This window comes from Xenia sp. Carnegie-2017, unplaced genomic scaffold (genome assembly GCF_021976095.1).
Source record: "Xenia sp. Carnegie-2017 unplaced genomic scaffold, XeniaSp_v1 HiC_scaffold_23, whole genome shotgun sequence".
NCBI lineage: Eukaryota > Metazoa > Cnidaria > Anthozoa > Malacalcyonacea > Xeniidae > Xenia > Xenia sp. Carnegie-2017.
In genome coordinates this window covers 1,667,939-1,690,641 of record NW_025813486.1, presented here as the reverse complement: position 1 = coordinate 1,690,641, position 22,703 = coordinate 1,667,939, and the positions used below count along the sequence as shown (strand labels likewise).

Sequence of the window (22,703 nt, the reverse complement as noted above, 5' to 3'; positions counted from 1 at the left end):
CACCCCTCCTGGATTTCATCTTTTCACAAGGGCAGTCCTTCAGCCAATTTGGTTGGGGGCATCTGCACCAAGGGTATGACACTACCACTGCCCTGTCTAAATGATCCTGGGGTCAAGGGCCTCAAAAGGCAAGAATGATAGAACTACATCTTAGCATGTTCAAGTTTGCTACATTTAACGTTTTACCGCAATACTCATGAACTTACTTCCCTTATTTTCTTGTTGGGCAACTACTTTCTTTTCTTTTCATTTGCACAAAGACAAGAATATTCCAAAATATTGCTGTTGTGCACAGTGTCTCTTGTTTTGTGGCCTGTTGAGTATTGACATCTCTATATATTTATCATAGATGTATGTAAGGTTCTATATAAATAAGTATAAATTAAGCATGCATTATAACTCATTATGCAGACAAAGTCAAAAATCTTCTAGAATATATTATTTATCCTCAGAGACCATGAGAATCATACACTGAGTGGGAGAGAGGAAGGTTGGACAAATTTGTCATAAGGGTAAGGAGACAAACCCCCACCTCCTAGTTCATATGCTAAAAGTGGTCCTACCCTGGCAATGGTAGTAAAACAATCACACCATCTGCCATAGCAATGGTAGTAAAACAATCACACCATTTGCCATAGCAATGGTAGTAAAACAATCACACCATCTGCCATAGCAATGGTAGTAAAACAATCACACCATCTGCCATAGCAATGGTAGTAAAACAATCACACCATCTGCCATAGCAATGGTAGTAAAACAATCACACCATTTGCCATAGCAATGGTAGTAAAACAATCACACCATTTGCCATAGCAATGGTAGTAAAACAATCACACCATCTGCCATAGCAATGGTAGTAAAACAATCACACCATTTGCCATAGCAATGGTAGTAAAACAATCACACCATCAGGAGACATCAATAAATTGAAACAAATTTCAGTAAAACAACCACAATGGTTATTTGATCAATAATAATAGATTAACAACAATACAGCAACACAATTTCCCAAATAGCAACATAATAGGAAAAATCAACACATATCCAGTCAAATCTCCATACCACACAATGAACTTTTTCTCACATTATTTTCAACAGGTAGTAAAACAATTACAAAGAAATCTTCCAATGTCGACAAGAAATGCTGCAGTAATAAAACAACATCAAACAAACACATTCCAAGAAAATTCACGCAATGATTTTCATCGAACAGCAAAAAGTAAATTTTTGGTTAAAGTTAAGTATTAAGAATTAAATCAAAGAACATATTTTCAACTTTAAATTGAAATCTCTTGTTGACATAGTTATGTTATATAAAATTTGCAGCCAGCCTAGTTCAACATTACCACATCTTAAACAAGAGAATATAGAAATTTACAAGCAAAGATAAGTACATCAGCCATATTACCTCAGAAATGTTTCTACTCAACAATCATAAGGTCATTATCAATTCTCAATGAACATTGTCGTGGAGAAGATTACTGAACAAATTAACATTACATTTTATAAATACAAATTTATGTAAGAATCTTTTCTCGATTAACAGCAGTGTCTTGTATTTTCAGGTGGTCGCGAAACACATATTCAACACGATTTTGACTGCAATAATTAAAGACATTAATAAGAAAACCACTGCCAACCTCTAATAAGATCTCCTACAGAAAGGGCAGATCTGGCTCATTTAACATCTGTATGAAGAGATGAGCTTTGTATATTGAAGTGATAAGTGAACTACACTCTTGCTAAAGTAACTAAAATTTTCAACATACAATATTTGTTGGTAAATGTTATTTGTCCATTTTACATATGAAGACTGTTGATGTTGATCTTGACTAAAGTTTGACAACCTTATGTGGTCATCTTCAGAGTCACTGCTGACCTCAAGATTGACTCCTAAGATGACTAACTCAAGATTGACTCAAAGATGACTACCCAAGACTGACTCTAAAGATGACTAACTCAAGATTGACTCTAAAGATGACTACCAAGATTGACTCTAAAGATGACTAACTCAAGATTGACTCTAAAGATGACTAACTCAAGATTGACTCTAAAGATGACTAACTCAAGATTGACTCCAAAGATGACTAACTCAAGATTGACTCTAAAGATGACTAACTCAAGATTGACCAAAGATGACTAACTCAAGATTGACTCCAAAGATGACTAACTCAAGATTGACTCTAAAGATGACTAACTCAAGATTGAAAAAGATGACTAACTCAAGATTGACTCAGATGACTAACTCAAGATTGACTAAAGATGACTAAACAAGATTGACTCTGAAGATGACTAACTCAAGATTGACTCAAGATGACTAACTCAAGATTGACTCAAAGATGACTAACTCAAGATTGACTCCAAAGATGACTAACTCAAGATTGACTCAAGATGACTAACTCAAGATTGACTCTAAAGATGACTAACTCAAGATTGACTCTAAAGATGACTAACTCAAGATTGACTCCAAAGATGACTAACTCAAGATTGACTCTAAAGATGACTAACTCAAGATTGACTCCAAAGATGACTAACTAAAGATTGAAAAAGATGACTAACTCAAGATTGAAAAGATGACTAACTCAAGATTGACTCCAAAGATGACTAACTCAAGATTGATAGATGACTAACTCAAGATTGACTCAAAGATGACTAACTCAAGATTGACTCCTAACTCAAGATTCCAAGATGACTAACTCAAGATTGACTCCAAAGATGACTAACTCAAGACACTCCAAAGATGACTAACTCAAGATTGAAAAGATGACAACTCACCTTGATTGACTAACTCAAGATTCACTCTAAAGATGACTAACTCAAGATTGACTCAAAGATGACTAAATTGACATAAAGATGACTAACTCAAGATTGACTCCAAAGATGACTAACTCAAGATTGACTCAAAGATGAAACTCAATTTCCAAGATGATAACTCAAGATTGACTCTAAAGATGACAATCAAGATTGACTCCATAGATGAGTAACTCAAGATTGAAAAGATGACTAACTCAAGATTGATTCAAAGATGACAATCAATTGCAAAATTTAACTCAACATTGACTCTAAAGATGAACAATATTGACTCAAAGATGACTAACTCAAGATTGACTCAAAGATTAACTCAAATTGACTCTAAAGATGAAACTCAAGATTGACTCCAAAGATGACTAACTCAAGATTGACTTAAAGATGAAATCTCCAAAGATGTTAACTCAAGATTGATATTAACAATCAACCATTGCCAAGATTAACTCAAGATTGAAGATTAACAAGATTGACTATGAGTAACAATCACAATTGCCTAAAGATGACTAACTCAAGATTGCAAAGATGACTAACTCAAGATTGACCTAAAGATGACAACTCAAGATTGAAAAGATGACTAACTCAAGATTGACTTAAAGATGACTAACTCAAGATTGACTCATTAATCAAGATTCAAATGACTAACTCATTGACTCGTGACTAACTCAAGATTGACTCCTGACAACAAGATTGACTTAAGATGACTAACAAGATTGACTCCAAAGAACTAACAAATTCACTCTAAAGATGACTAACTCAAGATTGACTCAAAGATGACTAACAAGATTTCTAAAGATGACTAACTCAAGATTGACTTAAAGATGACTAACTCAAGATTGTCCAAAGATGACTAACTCAAGATTGACTCTAAAGATGACTCAAGATTGACTCCAAAGATGACTAACTCAAGATTTCTAAAGATGACTAACTCAAGATTGAAAAGATGACTAACTCAAGATTGACTCCAAAGATGTTAACTCAAGATTGCCAGATGACTAACTCTGTAAAGATGACTAAAGAAATTGAAAAGATGACTAATCTTGACTCTAAAGATGACTAACTCAAGATTATCAAAGATGACTCAAGATTGATCTAAAGATGACTAACAAGATTGACTTAAAGATACTAACTCAAGATTGATAAATGACTAACTTGACTCTTAACTCAAGATTGATAAAGTGACTAAAAATTTGACTAACTCAAGATTGACTCAGATGACTAAAAGATTGACTCTAAAGATGACTAACTCAAGATTGACTCAAAGATACTCAAGATTGACTCTAAAGATGACTAACTCAAGATTGACTAAGATGACTAACTCAAGATTGACTCTAAAGATGACTAACTCAATATTGTTCTAAAGATGACTTTGGATGACTGTGTTGACTCTAAAGATGACAACTCAGATTGACTCAAAGCTGACTACCTCAAGATTGACTCCAAAGATGACTAACTCAAGATTGACTCCAAAGATGACTACCTCAAGATTGACTCTAAAGATGACTAACTCAAGATTGACTCTAAAGATGACTACCTCAAGATTGACTCTAAAGATGACTAACTCAAGATTGACTCTAAAGATGACTAACTCAAGATTGACTCTAAAGATGACTAACTCAAGATTGACTCCAAAGATGACTAACTCAAGATTGACTCTAAAGATGACTAACTCAAGATTGACTCTAAAGATGACTAACTCAAGATTGACTCCAAAGATGACTAACTCAAGATTGACTCTAAAGATGACTAACTCAAGATTGACTCCAAAGATGACTAACTCAAGATTGACTCTAAAGATGACTAACTCAAGATTGACTCTAAAGATGAGTACCTCAAGATTGACTCTAAAGATGACTAACTCAAGATTGACTCTAAAGATGACTAACTCAAGATTGACTCTAAAGATGACTAACTCAAGATTGACTCCAAAGATGACTAACTCAAGATTGACTCCAAAGATGACTAACTCAAGATTGACTCTAAAGATGACTAACTCAAGATTGACTCCAAAGATGACTAACTCAAGATTGACTCTAAAGATGACTAACTCAAGATTGACTCTAAAGATGACTAACTCAAGATTGACTCCAAAGATGACTAACTCAAGATTGACTCTAAAGATGACTAACTCAAGATTGACTCCAAAGATGACTAACTCAAGATTGACTCCAAAGATGACTAACTCAAGATTGACTCTAAAGATGACTAACTCAAGATTGACTCCAAAGATGACTAACTCAAGATTGACTCTAAAGATGACTAACTCAAGATTGACTCTAAAGATGACTAACTCAAGATTGACTCAAAGATGACTAACTCAAGATTGACTCTAAAGATGACTACTCCAACGGCATCAAAACATTGGTCAACACAAACACCAACAAACTTCCCAAAGCTACACTAACTTGGATGAGCAACACCTAAATAATCCCAAGTTCAAACTATTCACTTTTTACATCAATGTTATAATGGCCTGCTAAACACAACCTATTGGTGCTGTATGTAAGGCCTTAATAACAAGAATGATGTTAAACTGGAGAGTTTTGACTACAAGAACAATAACCTGTATATAGTGTAAGCTTCAGCCTGCGCGGGATCCTTTATATTTGGATCATTAAGTAAATCTTGGACACCAAGAAGAATCTGAAATGAACAATTTTAACGTGAGATTAATGAAACAAAAATAGATTTACTGCAGAGGTTGGCAGGGAGCAAATTAACCATATCTGTAACCATTATAAAATATAATGAAACTGAAATGAGAAAAAATTAGCCAGGTTTAACATAGTGTATGATGAAGTCTTATTTCTATTAACAAATAAACACAGTAAAAATCACATTAAACATGCTGAACATGACCGCATGCCATCCACTGAAGATGTAACTGAAAGTGAGGACAGTTTGATAAAACCTTTTTTAATGGCATAACTAATAGGGCTGTGCAAACTCTGGTTTTCAGCCGCCTCTTGTCAAATCTGAACTCTGGCTTCTTGTCAAATCTGAACTCCGGCTGTCAAATCTGAACTGGCTCCAGCTATTTTATAACTCGAATCACTGGTTGTGGCAGTTAATTTTGCAACTCACTGTTCAACAGTTTAAGATATATTATTAGTAAAATTTTTACATGTGAAGTTAAATTTCCGCCTCCGACTTTGAATCATAAATTAGCATGTGTGAATGCAATCTAGCGTCATGTTGTGTCATCCATAAAATGATTATTTTCATGCAAGTTTTCAATTTTAGCCAATAGTTATGATTCATTGATACAAAATATTTTGATCAGACATGTTTACCAAAGTTTGACAGTATTTTGCAGAACAAACAACTGCTGCCAGAGCTTTGCTGGAGATGAACAAACTCCGGAAAGCAAAAATAGCCGGAGCTCCAGCCTCCTGTGCATAGCACTAATAACTAAGAATCAAGATGACACACTATAGTTGACAAATGAAAGCATGAAAATGCACTTCAACTCATTATTTGTATTTATAACTACAAGGTGTATGATTTAAATGATCCCTATGGTGACACAATTGAATATCCTGCTACCACTTTTTACATACACCCTACAAATTAGCCTGGATTTATCCATGCGTTAATACATCGCAACAAACATCTGACCTGCTTTATAGTAACTGCTGGTCGCCAATCTTTCTCCTCATCTAATAGTGACAAGCACACAGTTCCAGAAGGATAAACATTTGGATGAAATATTGGTGGTTCAAATTTACCTGAAAACAAAAAAGGCAGATAAGAAAACAAGATTGTTTGTTGAAGGCCAAACTACGTACAGTACCGACCTCGAGTAACATAACTTGACTCGCGAGTATCGAATGGCGAGTGGGCGAGTGACTTGCAATGCAGTTGCGTGTGAGAGGTTTGCAAGTGGATAAAATATTTCGCTGTTTGCGAGTAAATCAAAATAACTCGGAAAAATTTCTTTCTCCGCAACTGCATCGTGAGTCACTTGCCCACTCGCCATTCGATACTCGCGAGTCAAGTTATGTTACTCGAGGTCGGTACTGTACATACGTAAGTCTTTGAAATTAAACACAGTCATTATTGAACAGTACCAACAGACAAGGATTAAATACAGTCTAAGACATATCACTAACTTACATTTTGGTGGCGTTGAAGGATAATCATCCTTAAATATCATACGCAATTTATAATTGCCGCCTTCCCAAGGGGTCTAATAAATAAAACATAGCAAAATTAGGATCAATGAGTACAATCCTAGAAGTACTATGAATAACGACATTCTTTGATTCATATATATCTACACCTACCCCCTTTTTTCCTGGAATAGCTACAAAACATAGGACTACCATTAATGGCTTTCTTTCAAATGTTAAAGCAAGCATGTGGTCTATACTGCTTTATAATGTGACTTACCACACTCCCAGTTCATAAGATTTAATGAACCATCTGGATTTTTTATTGGTTTGGCAACAAATCCCTGGGAATAGAATAAATTGGAGAAATTGTAATACAGGAAAAATTGTCAACTTGATTTCGCATCATTTTAGTTCAGTTTACAGGAAATTAAATTGTGGTCAATTTTAATATAATTACCACGAGAGAAATGAAAATTAAACAATTTTAAAACAGTTTTAAAAATAAAGACTTCATTATTATCCACAAAACCATTCAACTTATGAGTACGAAAGAAGAAAAATGAGAAGAAAATACAGAGAGCCCGACTCAACTTCTTTCAAATTTTATGGATAAGTTTTGGATACGTTCAGTGCTTACAAATGGATGATCTTTTCGCCAAGCCTTCCGCTCTTCAGACAGACGTCCAAGAGCAATACCAGACATAACTATTTCTCGATTGCAAATAAAGTAAATCGACAGTTTTTAAATCAACATTCGACTAATTTCGATATTTCTCATCTTGAATACCGTCCTTTTTCCATTTTCCTGACCGATTTGCATCTTGGGAGATATGTTTCCACTGCGTAATACTTCATTTTCGTCAAAGAAGATTTTCAGCAATGTATTTTAATAGAAATAATCATACATCCAAACATGAAAATGAAAAGTTATTTTATGTTTTGGAAACACCATAGCCTGAGGGCATGTTCATTGATTTCCTCCCCCGCGATACCTATCCCAGCCCTACCGCATGGCTTAGCGTTTTCTGAGGGTTAAACAAGTACTAACTGCATATATTTTATATTTTACACGCTACACGATATTTTCATATTAGAAAATTTTAAGCCGAAAACTTAATCACGGAAAACTAATCTATGGATATAAGACATCCTTGATCTTGGTGGGTATGCTTGTCTAGGGTGGTCTCTCCATACTTCTGTATCGTTTTCAGTTCAGGAGGGATGGTTGAAAAGAAATTGCTAAGATAAAACGTCATTACTTTGTTTCACTTGCATCATTTGCTATCCCTCCCCGTATTCTTTTAGCATCAACATGACTGTCAACAGTAGTCTTTTAAATAGTATCCGTTGAATTGATCTCTTCGAGTCAATGTCATCATACTGTCACTGGCAAACCGTTTCACAAACTTTATCATCTCCTTTTGTTTTTTCAAGCATCATAAATGACATCATCTTGCCTTCTGACGTCATTTTGCCTTCTGACGTCATTTTTATTTCTGACGTCATCTTGCCGTCGGACATCATCTTGCCTTTTGACGTCATTTTGCTTTCTGACGTCATCGTGCCATCTACCGTTAAATGAACTATGTTTAGTAGTCTTAACTCCACTTTCTCTAAACGATGACTTCAGCTCATCTGGAGCTTTGCTCTCAAAACAGCCAGAATACATTTGCCTGTAAAAGAAGCATACCTGATTTTTAACTGTCATCTTTCATTCAGTTTTTTGTGAGTGATTTACTACGTACCTTTCCACATTCGTCGATCCCAGTGTTTGCAAGTGTGTGTCATAAGACGACGCACCCATATTTAGTTTTGTAGTGGATTGGTCGTTCTCCTTCTTGTTACTTTGTCAATATGGTCATCAGCAAATTCATGATTTTAACGTCCTCCATTTTCTTCATATGCTCGGAGAGTGATTTATTGTAGGTTAATGCCGCTGGAGTAATTTTAGCTATAGCCACCTTCGATGTAACTGAAGGAGTTGTAGTCACCTTCGATGTAACTGAAGGAGTTGGGGCCTTTCTACACTCTTCAAATAATTCAGCTTTTCGTCCAACGAATGTAGCATCGCTACGATTGTTCTTTTCGTTGACTTTATTAGTTGAAGCGATGATTTTTTCGTACCTTCTCACTTCTGCTTTCACATCACGGCTCGTGAGGTCGACTGGCGAAACAACAACAGGCTTTTTCTCGTTGACCGCAGTCTTTTGCAGTGTCGTCAAATGTTGAAACAAATACCGACTTTTTCTTTTGCTCATGTCGTGACATTTTCACATCGTCATTAGCTAACATCGTGCTTTTTTCTTCCTTTTCTATTTTCCTATCAAAATCCTCGATGTCACACGGTTTTTTTGGCTGTCTTGAATTCGACTCATCCAAGTCGGTTGACGTACGATTGCTAATGAGTCTGTTTTGCTCTTCAATCCAGTTTGCGATCAATTTCCGCTTATAAGACGCATCAATATTGGAACATGGACGGCTTGCTACACTGTTCATCGTTTGAATAGAGAGAAACGAAATCTGGGAAGTTTTTCGAAGTAACGATTTCTTCGGGATGACTATATCCGGTTGAGCTACAGGATTTTCAAAACTTTCATAAAAGACTTTCACTGGACTATGGTCTTCAATGTTATTCCCTGATTGGTCTATTTCAGGTATTTTGATACCAATTCCACTATTATACATGTTACGAGAAGTTGTTTTGTCCTTTCGGTAAATTCTTACATCTTTCTTAGGTAAAAACTGTGATTTATTTGACTTGCTGTAAACGACAGGACCAGTATTTTGATATGACTTGCTGTAAACGACAGGACCAGTGTTTTCATTTGATTTGTTGTAAACGACAGGACCAGTGTTTTCATTTGATTTGCTGTAAACGACAGGACCAATGTTTTCATTTGATTTGTTGTAAACGACAGGACCAGTGTTTTCATTTGACTTGCTGTAAACGACAGGACCAATGTTTTCATTTGACTTGCTGTAAACGACAGGACCAATGTTTTCATTTGACTTGCTGTAAACGACAGGACCAGTATTTTCATTTGATTTGTTGTAAACGACAGGACCAGTATTTTTATTTGTCTTGCTGTAAACGACAGGACCAATGTTTTCATTTGACTTGCTGTAAACGACAGGACCAGTATTTTCATTTGATTTGTTGTAAACGACAGGACCAGAATTTTTATTTGACTTGCTGTAAACGACAGGACCAATGTTTTCATTTGACTTGCTGTAAACGACAGGACCAGTATTTTCATTTGATTTGTTGTAAACGACAGGACCAGAATTTTTATTTGACTTGCTGTAAACGACAGGACCAGAATTTTATTTGACTTGCTGTAAACGACAGGACCAGTATTTTTATTTGACTTGCTGTAAACGACAGGACCAGTATTTTCATTTGACTTGCTGTAAACGACAGGACCAGTATTTTCATTTGATTTGTTGTAAACGACAGGACCAGAATTTTTATTTGACTTGCTGTAAACGACAGGACCAGTATTTTCATTTGACTTGCTGTAAACGACAGGACCAGTATTTTCATTTGTCTTGCTGTAAACGACAGGACCAGTATTTTCATTTGTCTTGCTGTAAACGACAGGACCAGTATTTTCATTTGTCTTGCTGTAAACGACAGGACCAGAATTTTTATTTGACTTGCTGTAAACGACAGGACCAGAATTTTTATTTGACTTGCTGTAAACGACAGGACCAGTATTTTCATTTGACTTGCTGTAAACGACAGGACCATAATTTTCAGTTGATCTGCTGGAAAAGCGAGGACCGATGTTTTCATTTGATGTCGTGTTTTTATATGGAACACGATCATAATTTGCAGACAATACATGATGCAAGGCTGGTTCATACTTTCTATTTTCATCAAACACTAATGATCTCGAAGAAGCGATTCTCCGATCTTCATCCTGTCCCTCGCGTCCAGGACCAACAGGAGAAGAGACTCGCCCTGCGTTGTGATCATTCGATGATTTTGACTTGGGATATTTTATAGAACTCGTGCGTTGTGCAATACTCAATGCAGGGCTTTTTTCTTGGGTCGTTTTCTCCGAGGGTATAACAAGAGCCCGGGAATGATTAATGCGCCCACGATGATTATTCTGCGGTTCAATGTCATCAAGGCGCTGTTTCATTCGGGCGGGCATCGTAGAGCGTTCGCAATTGCCTCGTTCTAACCGCGAAACATAACTCTTCTGATCTTGTACCTTGGAGGGACGTTTAACATCCGGGAGTGATTGATGAATTTTCTGCATTCTTCTACAACGACACCTGTGAATTTTAGGCTACGAGAATGAACGAAAAAGATAATTTAGCTGATATAATTGTGTCAGAATTCAATAAAAGGAGTTGTGTTAACATAGTTTTATAAATTCGTTCACGAATAAGAAGACATCTTTCTATAGCCTAGTTACTACAGATATCAATCTCAAACGTATCATTTAGTATCACTCGCTACGAAAATATCCATAGAAAATGTCCCAGTAGGACACCTATTGTTCCACAATATCTTTCATAATACCCTGTTGTGTATGAAATTACTTTCCAATCATGTGGAAAATTTTATCCAAAATATTTTAACGACGGCCTTCAATAAATGAAACGATATACAAGCGATTGCATATAAACACTTTCTTTCGCATTTCGAAAGATGCAAAGGCTTGAAGAATGAGCAGTACCTTGACTGGGTAATTCAAAATCTCAAACTTAAAAATCTCAAAATACAAGGTTATCGAATTCATAAAAATTGATCACATAGTTTTTACTTGATTATTTCGTTTGGTGTAGGTGTTATTTGTTTGTTTTTCTTCGGTCATTAGCAAGATCTACGAATGACAGAGTTCGCAAGTCAGAGCTTGCAATGACACAAACGGTAAATAAAAATACTCTGTTTTATTCAAAATATAATTAAATAATTTCGTTTGTCTTTACCGGTGAGGAATTTCGTTCGCAAGAAGTGATTTAGTGGAGAGCAAGGCTTAAGACTATGCTTATTGCATGTCAAATACCTTAGTTCTCAAACGGTTTTAAGCATAAATAGGTTAAAAGAAATATCAATAGTTCAAACGAAGGTTTGTTTAAGATTGTCCAAAAGTGTCAGCGTTTTTAATTACCATTTTTTCAATTCATTTAATACAAAAAAATTACCTTTTCTTTGTTTTCGTGTTTTCTTGTGACGACTAAAGATTAATAGCCTCAAAAACAACATCAAAAAGCCTATAACATTTTCTTACATCATCGTTCACCAAATAGCAACAATTAATGAAGATACTAAACTATTTCTCGCTATTTTGCGTGTCCCTTGTGCCATATAGCCTCCCTGTTGAGCTCTTTTCAAACAAACTCTTGCATGAAGTTAACAGTAGACAATACAAAAACTCAATCAATGTACACAACGCACAATAACATACAGTTCAATCAGGGAACTAAAATATTTTTTTCAAATTTTCAGACAAAATCTAGTCATTTGTACGTCAACGCGTGCAAGACAATGCAAAAATATTTGTCAAATATCAATCACAATATACTGTTCAATATAAAATCCTCATCCTTTGAAAATGCAGTTCGTTACGTCATAAGATATCACGTGCAGATCACGTTTCTTCCTTGCTTGTCTCCGGAATAGGATCTACTAAAATGAACGATGGGTTTTAATGAGACAAATCACGGCTACACCAAAATTTGCTGATATTTCAACAAATACAAAATGAAAATTAGTATTTTAATAATTATTAGGTCAAAATCTCGAACAGTTTATGTTATGGGGAACAGTAAAAAAGCGAATGATTTTCAAGCGTAATAAAGTTTCTTTGCTGATCAAAAGACTGCGCGTGTTTAATTTAAAATCATGGCAAATTTAAATTATTGCAGAATAAAAGAAAGCAAAGTTGAGTTGACCAAAAATGAGGTACACTCTAGTGTATTTTATAAGTTAATGATTAAATTTGATTCACAAAAAAACCTTTGATTTATCATTCAGTGAGCATGCAAAGCTGATAAAGTCAAGACACAGCTACCTCAGGTGACAGATAACAAAAGTAACACAGATAACACAGACAACAGGAATAATAATAATAACACAGATAAACAGGTAACACGAATAACACAGGTAACACAGATAACACAGGTAAAACACAGGTAACACAGATAACACAGGCACAGGTAACACAGATAACACAGATAACACAGGTAACACAGATAACACAGGTAACACAGATAACACAGATAACACAGGTAACACAGATAACACAGGTAACACAGGTAACACAGATAACACAGGTAACACAGGTAACACAGGTAACACAGATAACACAGGTAACACAGACACAGGTAACACAGATAACACAGGTAACACAGATAACACAGGTAACACAGATAACACAGGTAACACAGATAACACAGATAACACAGATAACACAGGTAACACAGATAACACAGAACACAGGTAACACAGGTAACACAGATCACACAGATAACACAGGTAACACAGATAACACAGGTAACACAGGTAACACAGGTAACACAGATAACACAGGTAACACAGATAACAGATAACATGTGTAACACAGATAACATGAGTAATATTAGTAACACCATGTTACGCTAACTCTTAAACATGGAACATTACAAGTAGTATGTCCTACATAACATAAGTTGAACTGATGATAATGTAACACTTACATGTATATTTCATAGGTATCTCTTGGTTTGCCTTTATTGCTTTTTCACTAAATGGGCTTACATACACCAGCAGAGGGCCTAAAAATTTACAAGAACATTATAATAATCCGAGACTTAAGATAAAACAACAATTTTTTTAAAGCAAATATGTTTCTCACACACAACTGAGAGCTGCTGTAGCCAATCCACAAGCTTGATCTTTATTACATTCATAAAACAGTTAATACAGCTACCATAACATTGGCTAAGAGCCAAAACTCAACAGTCTTAGTTACCAATATACATATGTCTTTAGTGTTCCATCCAGGCTGGTGGGCAGGTGGACTCTAGTCTAGCTGTGTGGATGCAACAAAATGTGCTTAATATAACCTACACCAGCCGCCACGCCGATTCAAAATCAGGCTCCCAAGGGTGTGTGAGAAAATATTTTCTGCCTTTTTCACTCCTCAGTAGGCAGAAAATAATACTTCAACAAACAATAATTAAAGTCTAAGATTATTTATCATATTAGTCTACATACTAAATCAAAAAAGTAAATATGAAACACAAATGAAAAAAGTTTAGTGTTGTGCACGTTACCCATTGCTCCAATAACAACAGAAACAAACAGAACGGGTTGCTGAACCCAAGCAATTTTCAAAAAATCTGTCATTTTTGAATAGAACGTCGCCATTTTGTTGGTTGTTCTCGAAATTCACCCGCGAACAGGCTGATTTTATTATGTGTGACAGCTGACATTGTGAACGTGGGCTCCATTCTTTGTCGATATTCGAAAACAAAACAACATGAACGCTAGATCATACAACCTACAACTTACAGTAGAAGAAAAACAAATTGAAGACGTGCTATTGAGCCTGCTTCATACTATATTATTCCACAGAACTACGGGGAAATTTACATATAAAAAAGAAGGATCGTATACAATTGGGACGCTTGGATTTGTCGATACCGATTGCCATAGTTTTGATTTTACGTATGTCCGTTGCAATTCAAGGAATTTGGATCAAATATTGCGGCGGAATATCAATCAATTTAAAGAAAATTTAAGGAGCAACCCTTCTGCTAAGTGCGGGAGAATTATTCTTGAGTTTTATCAAAGAAGAAAGGAAGATGGCCATTTGGTATGGAGGAAATATCATGGGAAATATGGACAGTAACGCTTGGTATAATCCGCGCAAGAGGAGAATCCGAACGACAAAAATCTCGTGAAGTGGCTGCAGAGTCAGTCAGTGAAAAGATAATCGAGATTGCTCAAGCGGTCAGCAAACCAGACTACATTCCCAAAATGCCAAATCAGTCGGAGTTAGGAAATGTTTTTGACACGAAGTATACAAGCATACAACCGTATTTGTTTAAGATTAACTGTCAAACATCCAACGATATTTCATCTTCGGTTGGTACTACGATGAGAAAACTTATTCGAGATACATTTTCTTACTGAGTTTTCTCCGCCAGCACTTCAAAATCTGTAAAAATAAATAGTTCTTATTTATTTTTACCCACCCAGATATTCCTCCCTTCGATTTCAATTAGATATTCTTTCAATCCCTTTTGCAATAAAAATTGTTTCAATCGCACGAGCCATCTTTCCAACCGTCTCTCCAACGCTCGTCAACTCTAGAGCAATCAAATACATCCTTTCCTAACTTCTTGTTGATCTCGTTATGTATCTGACACAGCCATTGAGACAACTCCAGTCTGCTTGAAGTCACAGGTGGACTTTTGTGCAACCTGTGAAATGTATATTTATTTTATATGATAGATTGTTGTAATATAAATTTCTCACACTTAATATTCCGGTGGGTTTTATTGGAAGCTATGAATTAAAGTAGTAACATTGCATTCTGGGCGCTGCAATAGCAATGGCAATGAAAACCAAAGAATTAGGTTGAAACAGAAACTTTTGTAATGTTCTTTATAATAGATTATGAGTAGGAAAATGAATAATAATTGAAAAGAAACATTTGTTGGTTGATACTACTACATTGAGAAGAGTAATGTTAACAATGTACCATTTCAATAGGGTATTGATGTTTCAACCAAATTTTTCAGTTTTAAATTAACTGAGAATTACCTTTCTCGCAAATCTTGGGCACAATCATTGCAAGGAAAAACACGAGAAAATGTTTTAAAGAATTGACTCATGTTTTTTTGTTCTTCAACAGTTGGTTTCTCAGGGTAATATGCAGCCATTGTGTGAAGAAAACCCCACGTTCCACGACCCAGTTCTGTCAAATCTAGTGGACACTCAATTTCTGCAGATATTGAGGAAGAATCTTCCACTGTGCTGGTAACAACATTTTCTTGCTCTTCTTTCATCTGAAATAAGATATTTCACAAATTCTTACCTAAAATCGCCATTTTATAAGAAGAACAACTTTCAATGACATCCAACACTTAAAATCTCAAATATTTCACGATGCTAAATTGCTAAGTCAGCATCTATGTACCTTTTTATTGACATTTTTTTGTTTCATCCAAGATTTGAAGTCAGTACAGGCTCTGCAAGGTCGCTTTTTAGACTTTTCGTGTTGAATTAAATCTTCGCTCATCATGAACGTTAAAAAGTTTATTTGTAAACTTTTGTAAATAAAAGTTAAGTTAGTTCATGTCTCATCTCTTAGAGTAACAATTACTTGTACCTTTAATATACCATCCTTCAAAAGGATATCACAATCGTGCCCTTCCGATCCTTTCCGAGTATTACAATTTTCACCAGGCAACTAAGGGGTGTTTACATGAATCCGGAATGACTTTCAATCCCGATCGAAACGTGATGTCAATCCGTGTTTACATGAAACTAATTGTTGTTTTTCTTCGCACTCATTTTAACCCATTTAGCCTCTTTATTTGCTTACGAGCTTCAATTTGCCAGAAGACAATACCCATGCCACATGCGTGCTTCGTCATTAATCACAATATCATTCCAGAATGAAACTCAATTCGCGTTTACATGAGATAGTAAAAGTAAATTTCGATCCGGAATGAAACTAGGAATGAACTCGATCCGGATCGAGTTGTGACTCATTCCGGATTCATGTAAACATGCAATAGGATTTCTTTTAAAGTGGAATCAGTTCATTCCGGATCGAAACTCATTCCTAACATGGCGGCCTAAATTTTTGCTTTAACTTCAACGTTGATGACAATAATTCAGATGAAATTGCTGACAAGAAAAACGAACAAAATACAGAAAAGTACAGGAATTCTAATGAAATACAAGCCGAGTTTATAAATCCAGACATAAAGGATCTGAAGCGTATTTTGAATAATGAATCAGCGAAGATTAACGTTAAAATTGTTGAATTACCACAGATGGATAAAGAAAAGCACAAAATAAGTGGAATATACCATTTATCCGAGGCTTACGTAGAAAATATGATAAGTGAAATGAAAGAATATTCATCCACTGCAACTAATGAAGCTTTGCTATGTAAATCTGATCTTATACCGTCCCGTTATGAAGGAGGAATGAAAATCTGGGATTGTTCAATAGACTTAGTGCTGCACATGAGCAAACAACTGGTAGAAAATAAGATTTATTTAAAAGACAAGCATGTTTTAGAGCTAGGTTGTGGAGCTGGTCTTCCTGGCATCTTTGCTTGCTTGAATGGTGCAAAAGTTCTCTTCCAAGATTATAATGTAGAGGTTTTAAAGCTATTCACAATCCCAAATGTTGCTTTAAACTCTAAGGATGATGATTCATATGATAGAATGGATTATCCCAAGAGTGGTCTGCTCAATTGCTGTCGTTTTATGTCTGGTGGTTGGCAATCTGCCGGTTCATTGTTAGAACCCAAATCTTTCGATATTATTGTAACTTCAGAGACTCTTTACAACATAAATTCGCAAAAAATTGTGTATGATCTTATGAAACATTGTATCAAAGATGATGGCATTGTTCTTGTGGCTTCGAAGACTTATTATTTTGGTGTGGGAGGTGGCACAGATATGTTTACACAACTTGTTAAAAACGATAAAGTGTTTGATATTACCGTATATAATACTTGTAGTGATGGAGTGAGAAGGGAAATAATTATTATGAATAAATTATCATAATTATTTACAATAATATGAAGAAATGATTTCTCGATACATTATTAATTAAATGTGAGTTTATATATCCTAACTAAACCAAGATTAAATAAGTCAAATGAGATTACAATAATCACAGCACAAGTTATCATAACTACACTTATATTAGTTGTTTCTACACTATTTATATTCCTCGTAATAGTTTAAACACGTCTCCCCTGACTTGAGCCTATCACCCCCCTGCAAGGCAGTTTATGTCCACACTTAACATAAACTCAAAGTGGCATTTAGAGTCCCCCCCCAGCAAGACTATCAACATCCACACTCAACACATGTTCAAAGTGGTTTTTATGTCTCTCCCATTTAGAGCCACCCACCCACCCCCAGCAAGGCTGTCAACGTCCACCTCACAACAAATGTTCAGAGTGGTTTTCATGTCTCCCACAGGTAGAGCCAACCCCCCCTGCAAGACTCTCAACGTCAAAGCTGTCTATGTCTCCACTCAACACAAGTTCAAAGTGGTTTTCATGTCTCCCTATTTACAGCCACCCCCCTGCAAGACTGTCAACGTCCACATTACAACAAATGTTCAGAGTGTTTTTCATGTCTCCCACAGGTAGAGACATCCACCCACCCCTGCAAGAATGTCAACGTCAAGGCTGTCTATGTCTCCACTCAACACAAGTTCAAACTTAAAGTGATTTAAACCTTCCTCTCCTCGCAAGGAGAAAAAATCTGATAACAAACTACGTCTTCAATAAAAGTTTAGTATGTTTTCTGTGGCAATGTCTTCAAGTTGTTGTACTGTCATTGCAAATTGTCCTGTGATTAAAATTTTTCAAAAGCGCAGACTTAACACGACATTTTACAACGGCTCCAAGTTTCCCATCGATTAAACCTGTGAAAAGGAAACCACCTGAAACTACTTTCTTCCATCGACAATACAAAGGAAAGTTTACGTATCCTTGAATTTCGTCAGCGTTCGTGGAATGTTGAAAAATATTCGCTGTTTGATGAAATACTTTGTCCGCTACAACCAACGCTTCGCCTCTATCTTCACTACCGCCTATTGGGTAAACCAACTTGACATGACCGTGAACAGCTGATAAAATAAGGGGGAAACAAGACAGCAAATTAAAGGTTTTTGGTGAACATTTATCATTACTGTTTTAGAACAATCTGAACTGCTTTTTTTTCTCAAGGTTCAGTGTTCGGTGGGGAGGGGAAGGAAGGGATCCATCATCAGGAAAAAAGAGTTCAAAAAAATATCACCGCGAGCCATCATCATTTTAGGCAGTGTTGCCAACTGTCCTTTTCGTAAAAATCTCAAGTAATCTCCTAAAACATCCCGGGGATTCGTAAAAACTACCAATTTTGCTTCTATCATTCTCGGACCTTCGTTATAGATCGAGAAATTTAGATTGGGTTTCATAAATCCAAATTTTCACCCCATCCATTAACCAGACCGCTCTACCAATCCACCTTTCCCACGGTAAACACACGTGCTAATTGTCGGAAAGGTGGATTCAAACAATCAATGGTCGGACATAGTATTGTATTTGTAGAATAGTGGCAATAAAATAGAAAGAAGATGCTCTTGGGGCATTTGTAAATCTTATTTTAGAAACACAGAACGACTAATTATAAAGACAGAAGGTGTAAGAGTAAATAAAAACCATTTTCCGTCAAATAAAAGGAAAGCTTGGATATGACATGCAATATGCAAATACAAAGTTGTAGAGAAAAATAAAAATAACCATTTTATTGCCACTATTCTACATAAACAAAACTATCTCCGACCATTTGATTGTCCGAATAATCTCGTATTTTTGACACGTGTGTCAACCGTCGGAAAGGTAGATTGAGCCTTCAGATTGGACTAATTACTTTTTGTATAATATGGTAATATATTACCCAGAATTCTACATGCTTACTTACCAAAGTCATCTTCACAGAAACTTCTAATTAGCTCTTTCTTAGAACATAACCTACATTCCCTCTGTTTGAGTGCTCCGTGTCCAACACCAAGAAATGTCGTACGATATTGAAAAACAACGCTCTGTGAATCTCCACTCTCTGGAGCCTCCGTGTAGAGTGTATTTATTCTGCCGTGAGAGCTCACACAACGCTCCAAAGTCGTTTTATTCGTTTCTCCCTCTAACAGTTGCAATTTGTCTTTACTTCGTGAGAAAATATTAAAATTCTTCTTTGATGTAGTGACACAAACTTTGTACTTTCCTCGCGTCTTTACTGGGACAACACTCTTAAATGTTATTTCCAGTCCCCCATGAGGTCGTTCCCAGGTCACACGGCCATGAGCACAGCCATAAACACGAACAACGTGGACACTAGCTGTTCGTGCTCCATCGGAGCTAAAAATTAAATTAAGTTTAAGGAAATTGGAACTCAAGCTTCTTAAAAGTATAATATTCGATAGTACTTGACACAAGTACTGCACGTACGTCAATTTTACGGTGTTTGAAAGCACTTTAGCAAAGTAAATAACATCTTTTATGACTGCATAACACACGCTGTGACACAAAACATTCCATGATTTTAAAATTGATCAAAATTACCAAAAGGTTAAATGAATTATAAAAGATTGCAGTATAGGGGTATGAAAAGTGTTCGAACATTGATATAAACCGATTCAAATATTGATATGAAAAATCCATAAGAATAATTTCATAAATAGCGTATACGACAGCAGCATTCTTTCCTTTGAGTAAAAAAAAAAACGTACAAAGGGATAAATACCACGAATTTTCTTATTCACGAAGGGACCTACAAAATATTTTCTTCGTCGAAGATATAATTATGAGAAAATGAAATTGTCAACATTTCACGTCATATTTTCGACTAAAGTAAGTCGAAGTAAGTAAACGTCTTCAGCAACAACAATCTTTTATTTATATTACTTAGGAAACAATGTAAGCCAAGCAGGTGTGTTTACAAGATGGCAAAACTCTAGAAAATTTCGTGCAGTTTCGATACGGTCGACTCCGCGCTCATAATATGTTAGGCAGGCATCACCAGTACATTCAAAAACACTTCTACGCACAAACATAACGACGGAAATATACACAAATAAATTACTTCAGCTCACACCGTAATTCTCTAGGATCTCAGACGTATATATAATAATTAGCGTTCATCGTCATTCCGCCCCTCGGCAAAACGTCAAACATATTTCTCATGAAAACGTTAAAAAGAAGTTTGAAAAAAGATGGTTTAATGTATTTAAGTTGAAACAACCGTAAAGTTCCCAATGACTGACTATACGCTATCAAGCAAAATATCTAGCCAAAATTATTGACAAGACTTAGGGAAGAACGAAGTCTTAATATACACGAAAATACGGTACGCATTAAAAATAAATTCTTTCAATAATCCAATATGTGTTGTTCACTCAAACGCAAGATGGTAATTGTCACAAGGAATTATTAGGAATCATCACTGCATTTATAAAGGGATAAATATATCACAGAACAATATCTATATCTTATTCACAAAAAGCGTCTTAAACGATATTAGCAAATCAACAAAAGGGATCGACAGTAATTTTGTCGCGTGCACAAGGCGTTTGGAAAAATATTAAACTATACCTAACTGTCCATTCGCATAAACCTTGAATAATATTTGTTTGTGTGTCTTTAAGAGCCAACGCAACATGTAATAAACTCCATATGAGAATTGCAATCATATTAGAATGAAAGAGAAGCGACGAAGAGCCACGACGAACCACGAAAAACAGCAAACTCTTTAGGTCTCGAGATCAATCTCTCGTACTTGAAAAGCAATAGTTTGGATTAAATATTCGGCTGCTAAACAATTAAACAGAGTTGTCAAGCATGGTTAAATAACGTGCACGTATTGTAAACGACTTTTGAATAATAATGTTTAAGTCAACAATAAAACGGCAGGGGGGGGAGGGAGCGTTAACACGGAGAAGAGAAAGAGTCTTTATGAACATAATTTGCCTTGCGAGAGTTTGAGCAGTTCGCATTCGCGGGTGTTCGAATTAGCGAAGATATAGTGCAATGCAGTTTAATAAAGTCCACTGTCTCACCTTTTACCCTTTTAGCTGTCTTATTGTCCAGCATTTCCATCAAAGATCATAAATAAATGAGTAGAAAAATATGTAGAGTCAGTCAGTGGACCGAGTCATTGATAAGTCCTTGACACAAGTAATCGTCAGTTCGTAACTCTGTATGGCAGAAAACAAGATTGTTGTTTGATAATATGCTTAGTGCTAACAGCTAAAATACGGCTTTAGTCAGAAGTAAAGAGGAATTTTGTAAATATCTTTTAAAATGTGGTCACTTTTTAAACGTCTCAGCTAAACTCTTGTCTAATACAGTATTAGTTACGACAAAATGTCTTTTTGACGATACAAGTGTGTGGTACCTGACATAGCTAATGAAGGGACGGTCAATGTTGCACCATATTCAACCAGTGATGGTAAATTTTGTACCACAGCCAACCAAGTGATGGTCAATGTTGCACCACAGTCAACCAAGTGATGGTCAATTTTGTACCAGAAATATACAGGATAGGTTCAAAACACATTTCATTGGATAGTTTAAGAATTTTTCGCTCACCTTATAAAACCTTTAGCAATCTCAAACGATTTTCATGGCTTCATCGAAAAACTCTTCGAAGACATGGCCACACTGGTTAATCATTATCAAAATAAATAATAATAACCAACGAGTTTACAGCTTTAATAAACACGTTTAAGGTTAAGTGACAGAACACAGTATACGATAATGCAACACAATCCAAAAAATCCTTTAATCCGAGCGCTAATCCTTTTTAATAAACATCAAGCAGCTTCTCAAAGAAAAAAAATTTAAGTCGTGAATATGTCAAAGATCTTTTGAACGACAGCATTATACGAACTGTGTGTATAATATTACATGAAAAACATTAATAAAAGAAAGACACTCTCAAATGACGCGTTAAAATACAAGTAGGGGCGATGAATTATCGTAGAATTAACAATTGTGATTACGAGGTTAAAACGAAAGACAACAACAGTCAGGTCTTTGTATT

At 35.7% G+C, this 22,703-nt stretch overlaps 4 protein-coding genes across 5 annotated transcripts; 1 reads left to right on the top strand and 3 right to left on the bottom strand.

Annotated features, from left to right (window-relative positions):
• Positions 1-1,517: 1,517 nt before the first annotated feature.
• LOC124447991 (SUMO-conjugating enzyme UBC9-B-like) lies at positions 1,518-7,726 on the bottom strand. Its single transcript, XM_046999002.1, has 7 exons — positions 7,558-7,726; positions 7,198-7,261; positions 7,092-7,111; positions 6,922-6,994; positions 6,424-6,533; positions 5,369-5,448; positions 1,518-1,599 (listed from the first exon to the last, which is right to left on the bottom strand). The coding sequence occupies exons 1-7, from the start codon at positions 7,621-7,623 to the stop codon at positions 1,518-1,520; spliced, it is 495 nt and encodes a 164-aa protein (XP_046854958.1). The 5' UTR covers positions 7,624-7,726.
• A 6,451-nt stretch (positions 7,727-14,177) lies between these two features.
• On the top strand, positions 14,178-15,574 carry LOC124448369 (autophagy-related protein 101-like). The gene is given in 2 exon segments (XM_046999377.1): positions 14,178-14,705; positions 14,708-15,574. Coding segments are annotated over 2 exon segments (654 nt in total). The 5' UTR covers positions 14,178-14,398; the 3' UTR covers positions 15,055-15,574.
• Positions 14,911-16,244, bottom strand: LOC124448370 (FAD-linked sulfhydryl oxidase ALR-like). The gene is made up of 3 exons (XM_046999378.1): positions 16,064-16,244; positions 15,688-15,932; positions 14,911-15,344 (listed from the first exon to the last, which is right to left on the bottom strand). Exons 1-3 carry the CDS (start codon positions 16,166-16,168, stop codon positions 15,182-15,184), a joined length of 513 nt encoding a protein of 170 aa, XP_046855334.1. The 5' UTR covers positions 16,169-16,244; the 3' UTR covers positions 14,911-15,181.
• An 894-nt stretch (positions 16,245-17,138) lies between these two features.
• LOC124448931 (meteorin-like protein) lies at positions 17,139-21,542 on the bottom strand. 2 transcript variants are annotated; one of them, XM_046999881.1, is made up of 4 exons: positions 21,254-21,542; positions 19,587-20,020; positions 18,565-18,750; positions 17,139-17,444 (listed from the first exon to the last, which is right to left on the bottom strand). In XM_046999881.1, the coding sequence occupies exons 1-4, from the start codon at positions 21,349-21,351 to the stop codon at positions 17,425-17,427; spliced, it is 738 nt and encodes a 245-aa protein (XP_046855837.1). In that variant the 5' UTR covers positions 21,352-21,542; the 3' UTR covers positions 17,139-17,424. The 2 variants fall into 2 exon arrangements, with proteins under 2 accessions (XP_046855837.1, XP_046855836.1); XM_046999880.1 differs by lacking the exon at positions 17,139-17,444 and having other exon boundaries at positions 17,627-18,750.
• Between the last annotated feature and the right edge of the window lie 1,161 nt (positions 21,543-22,703).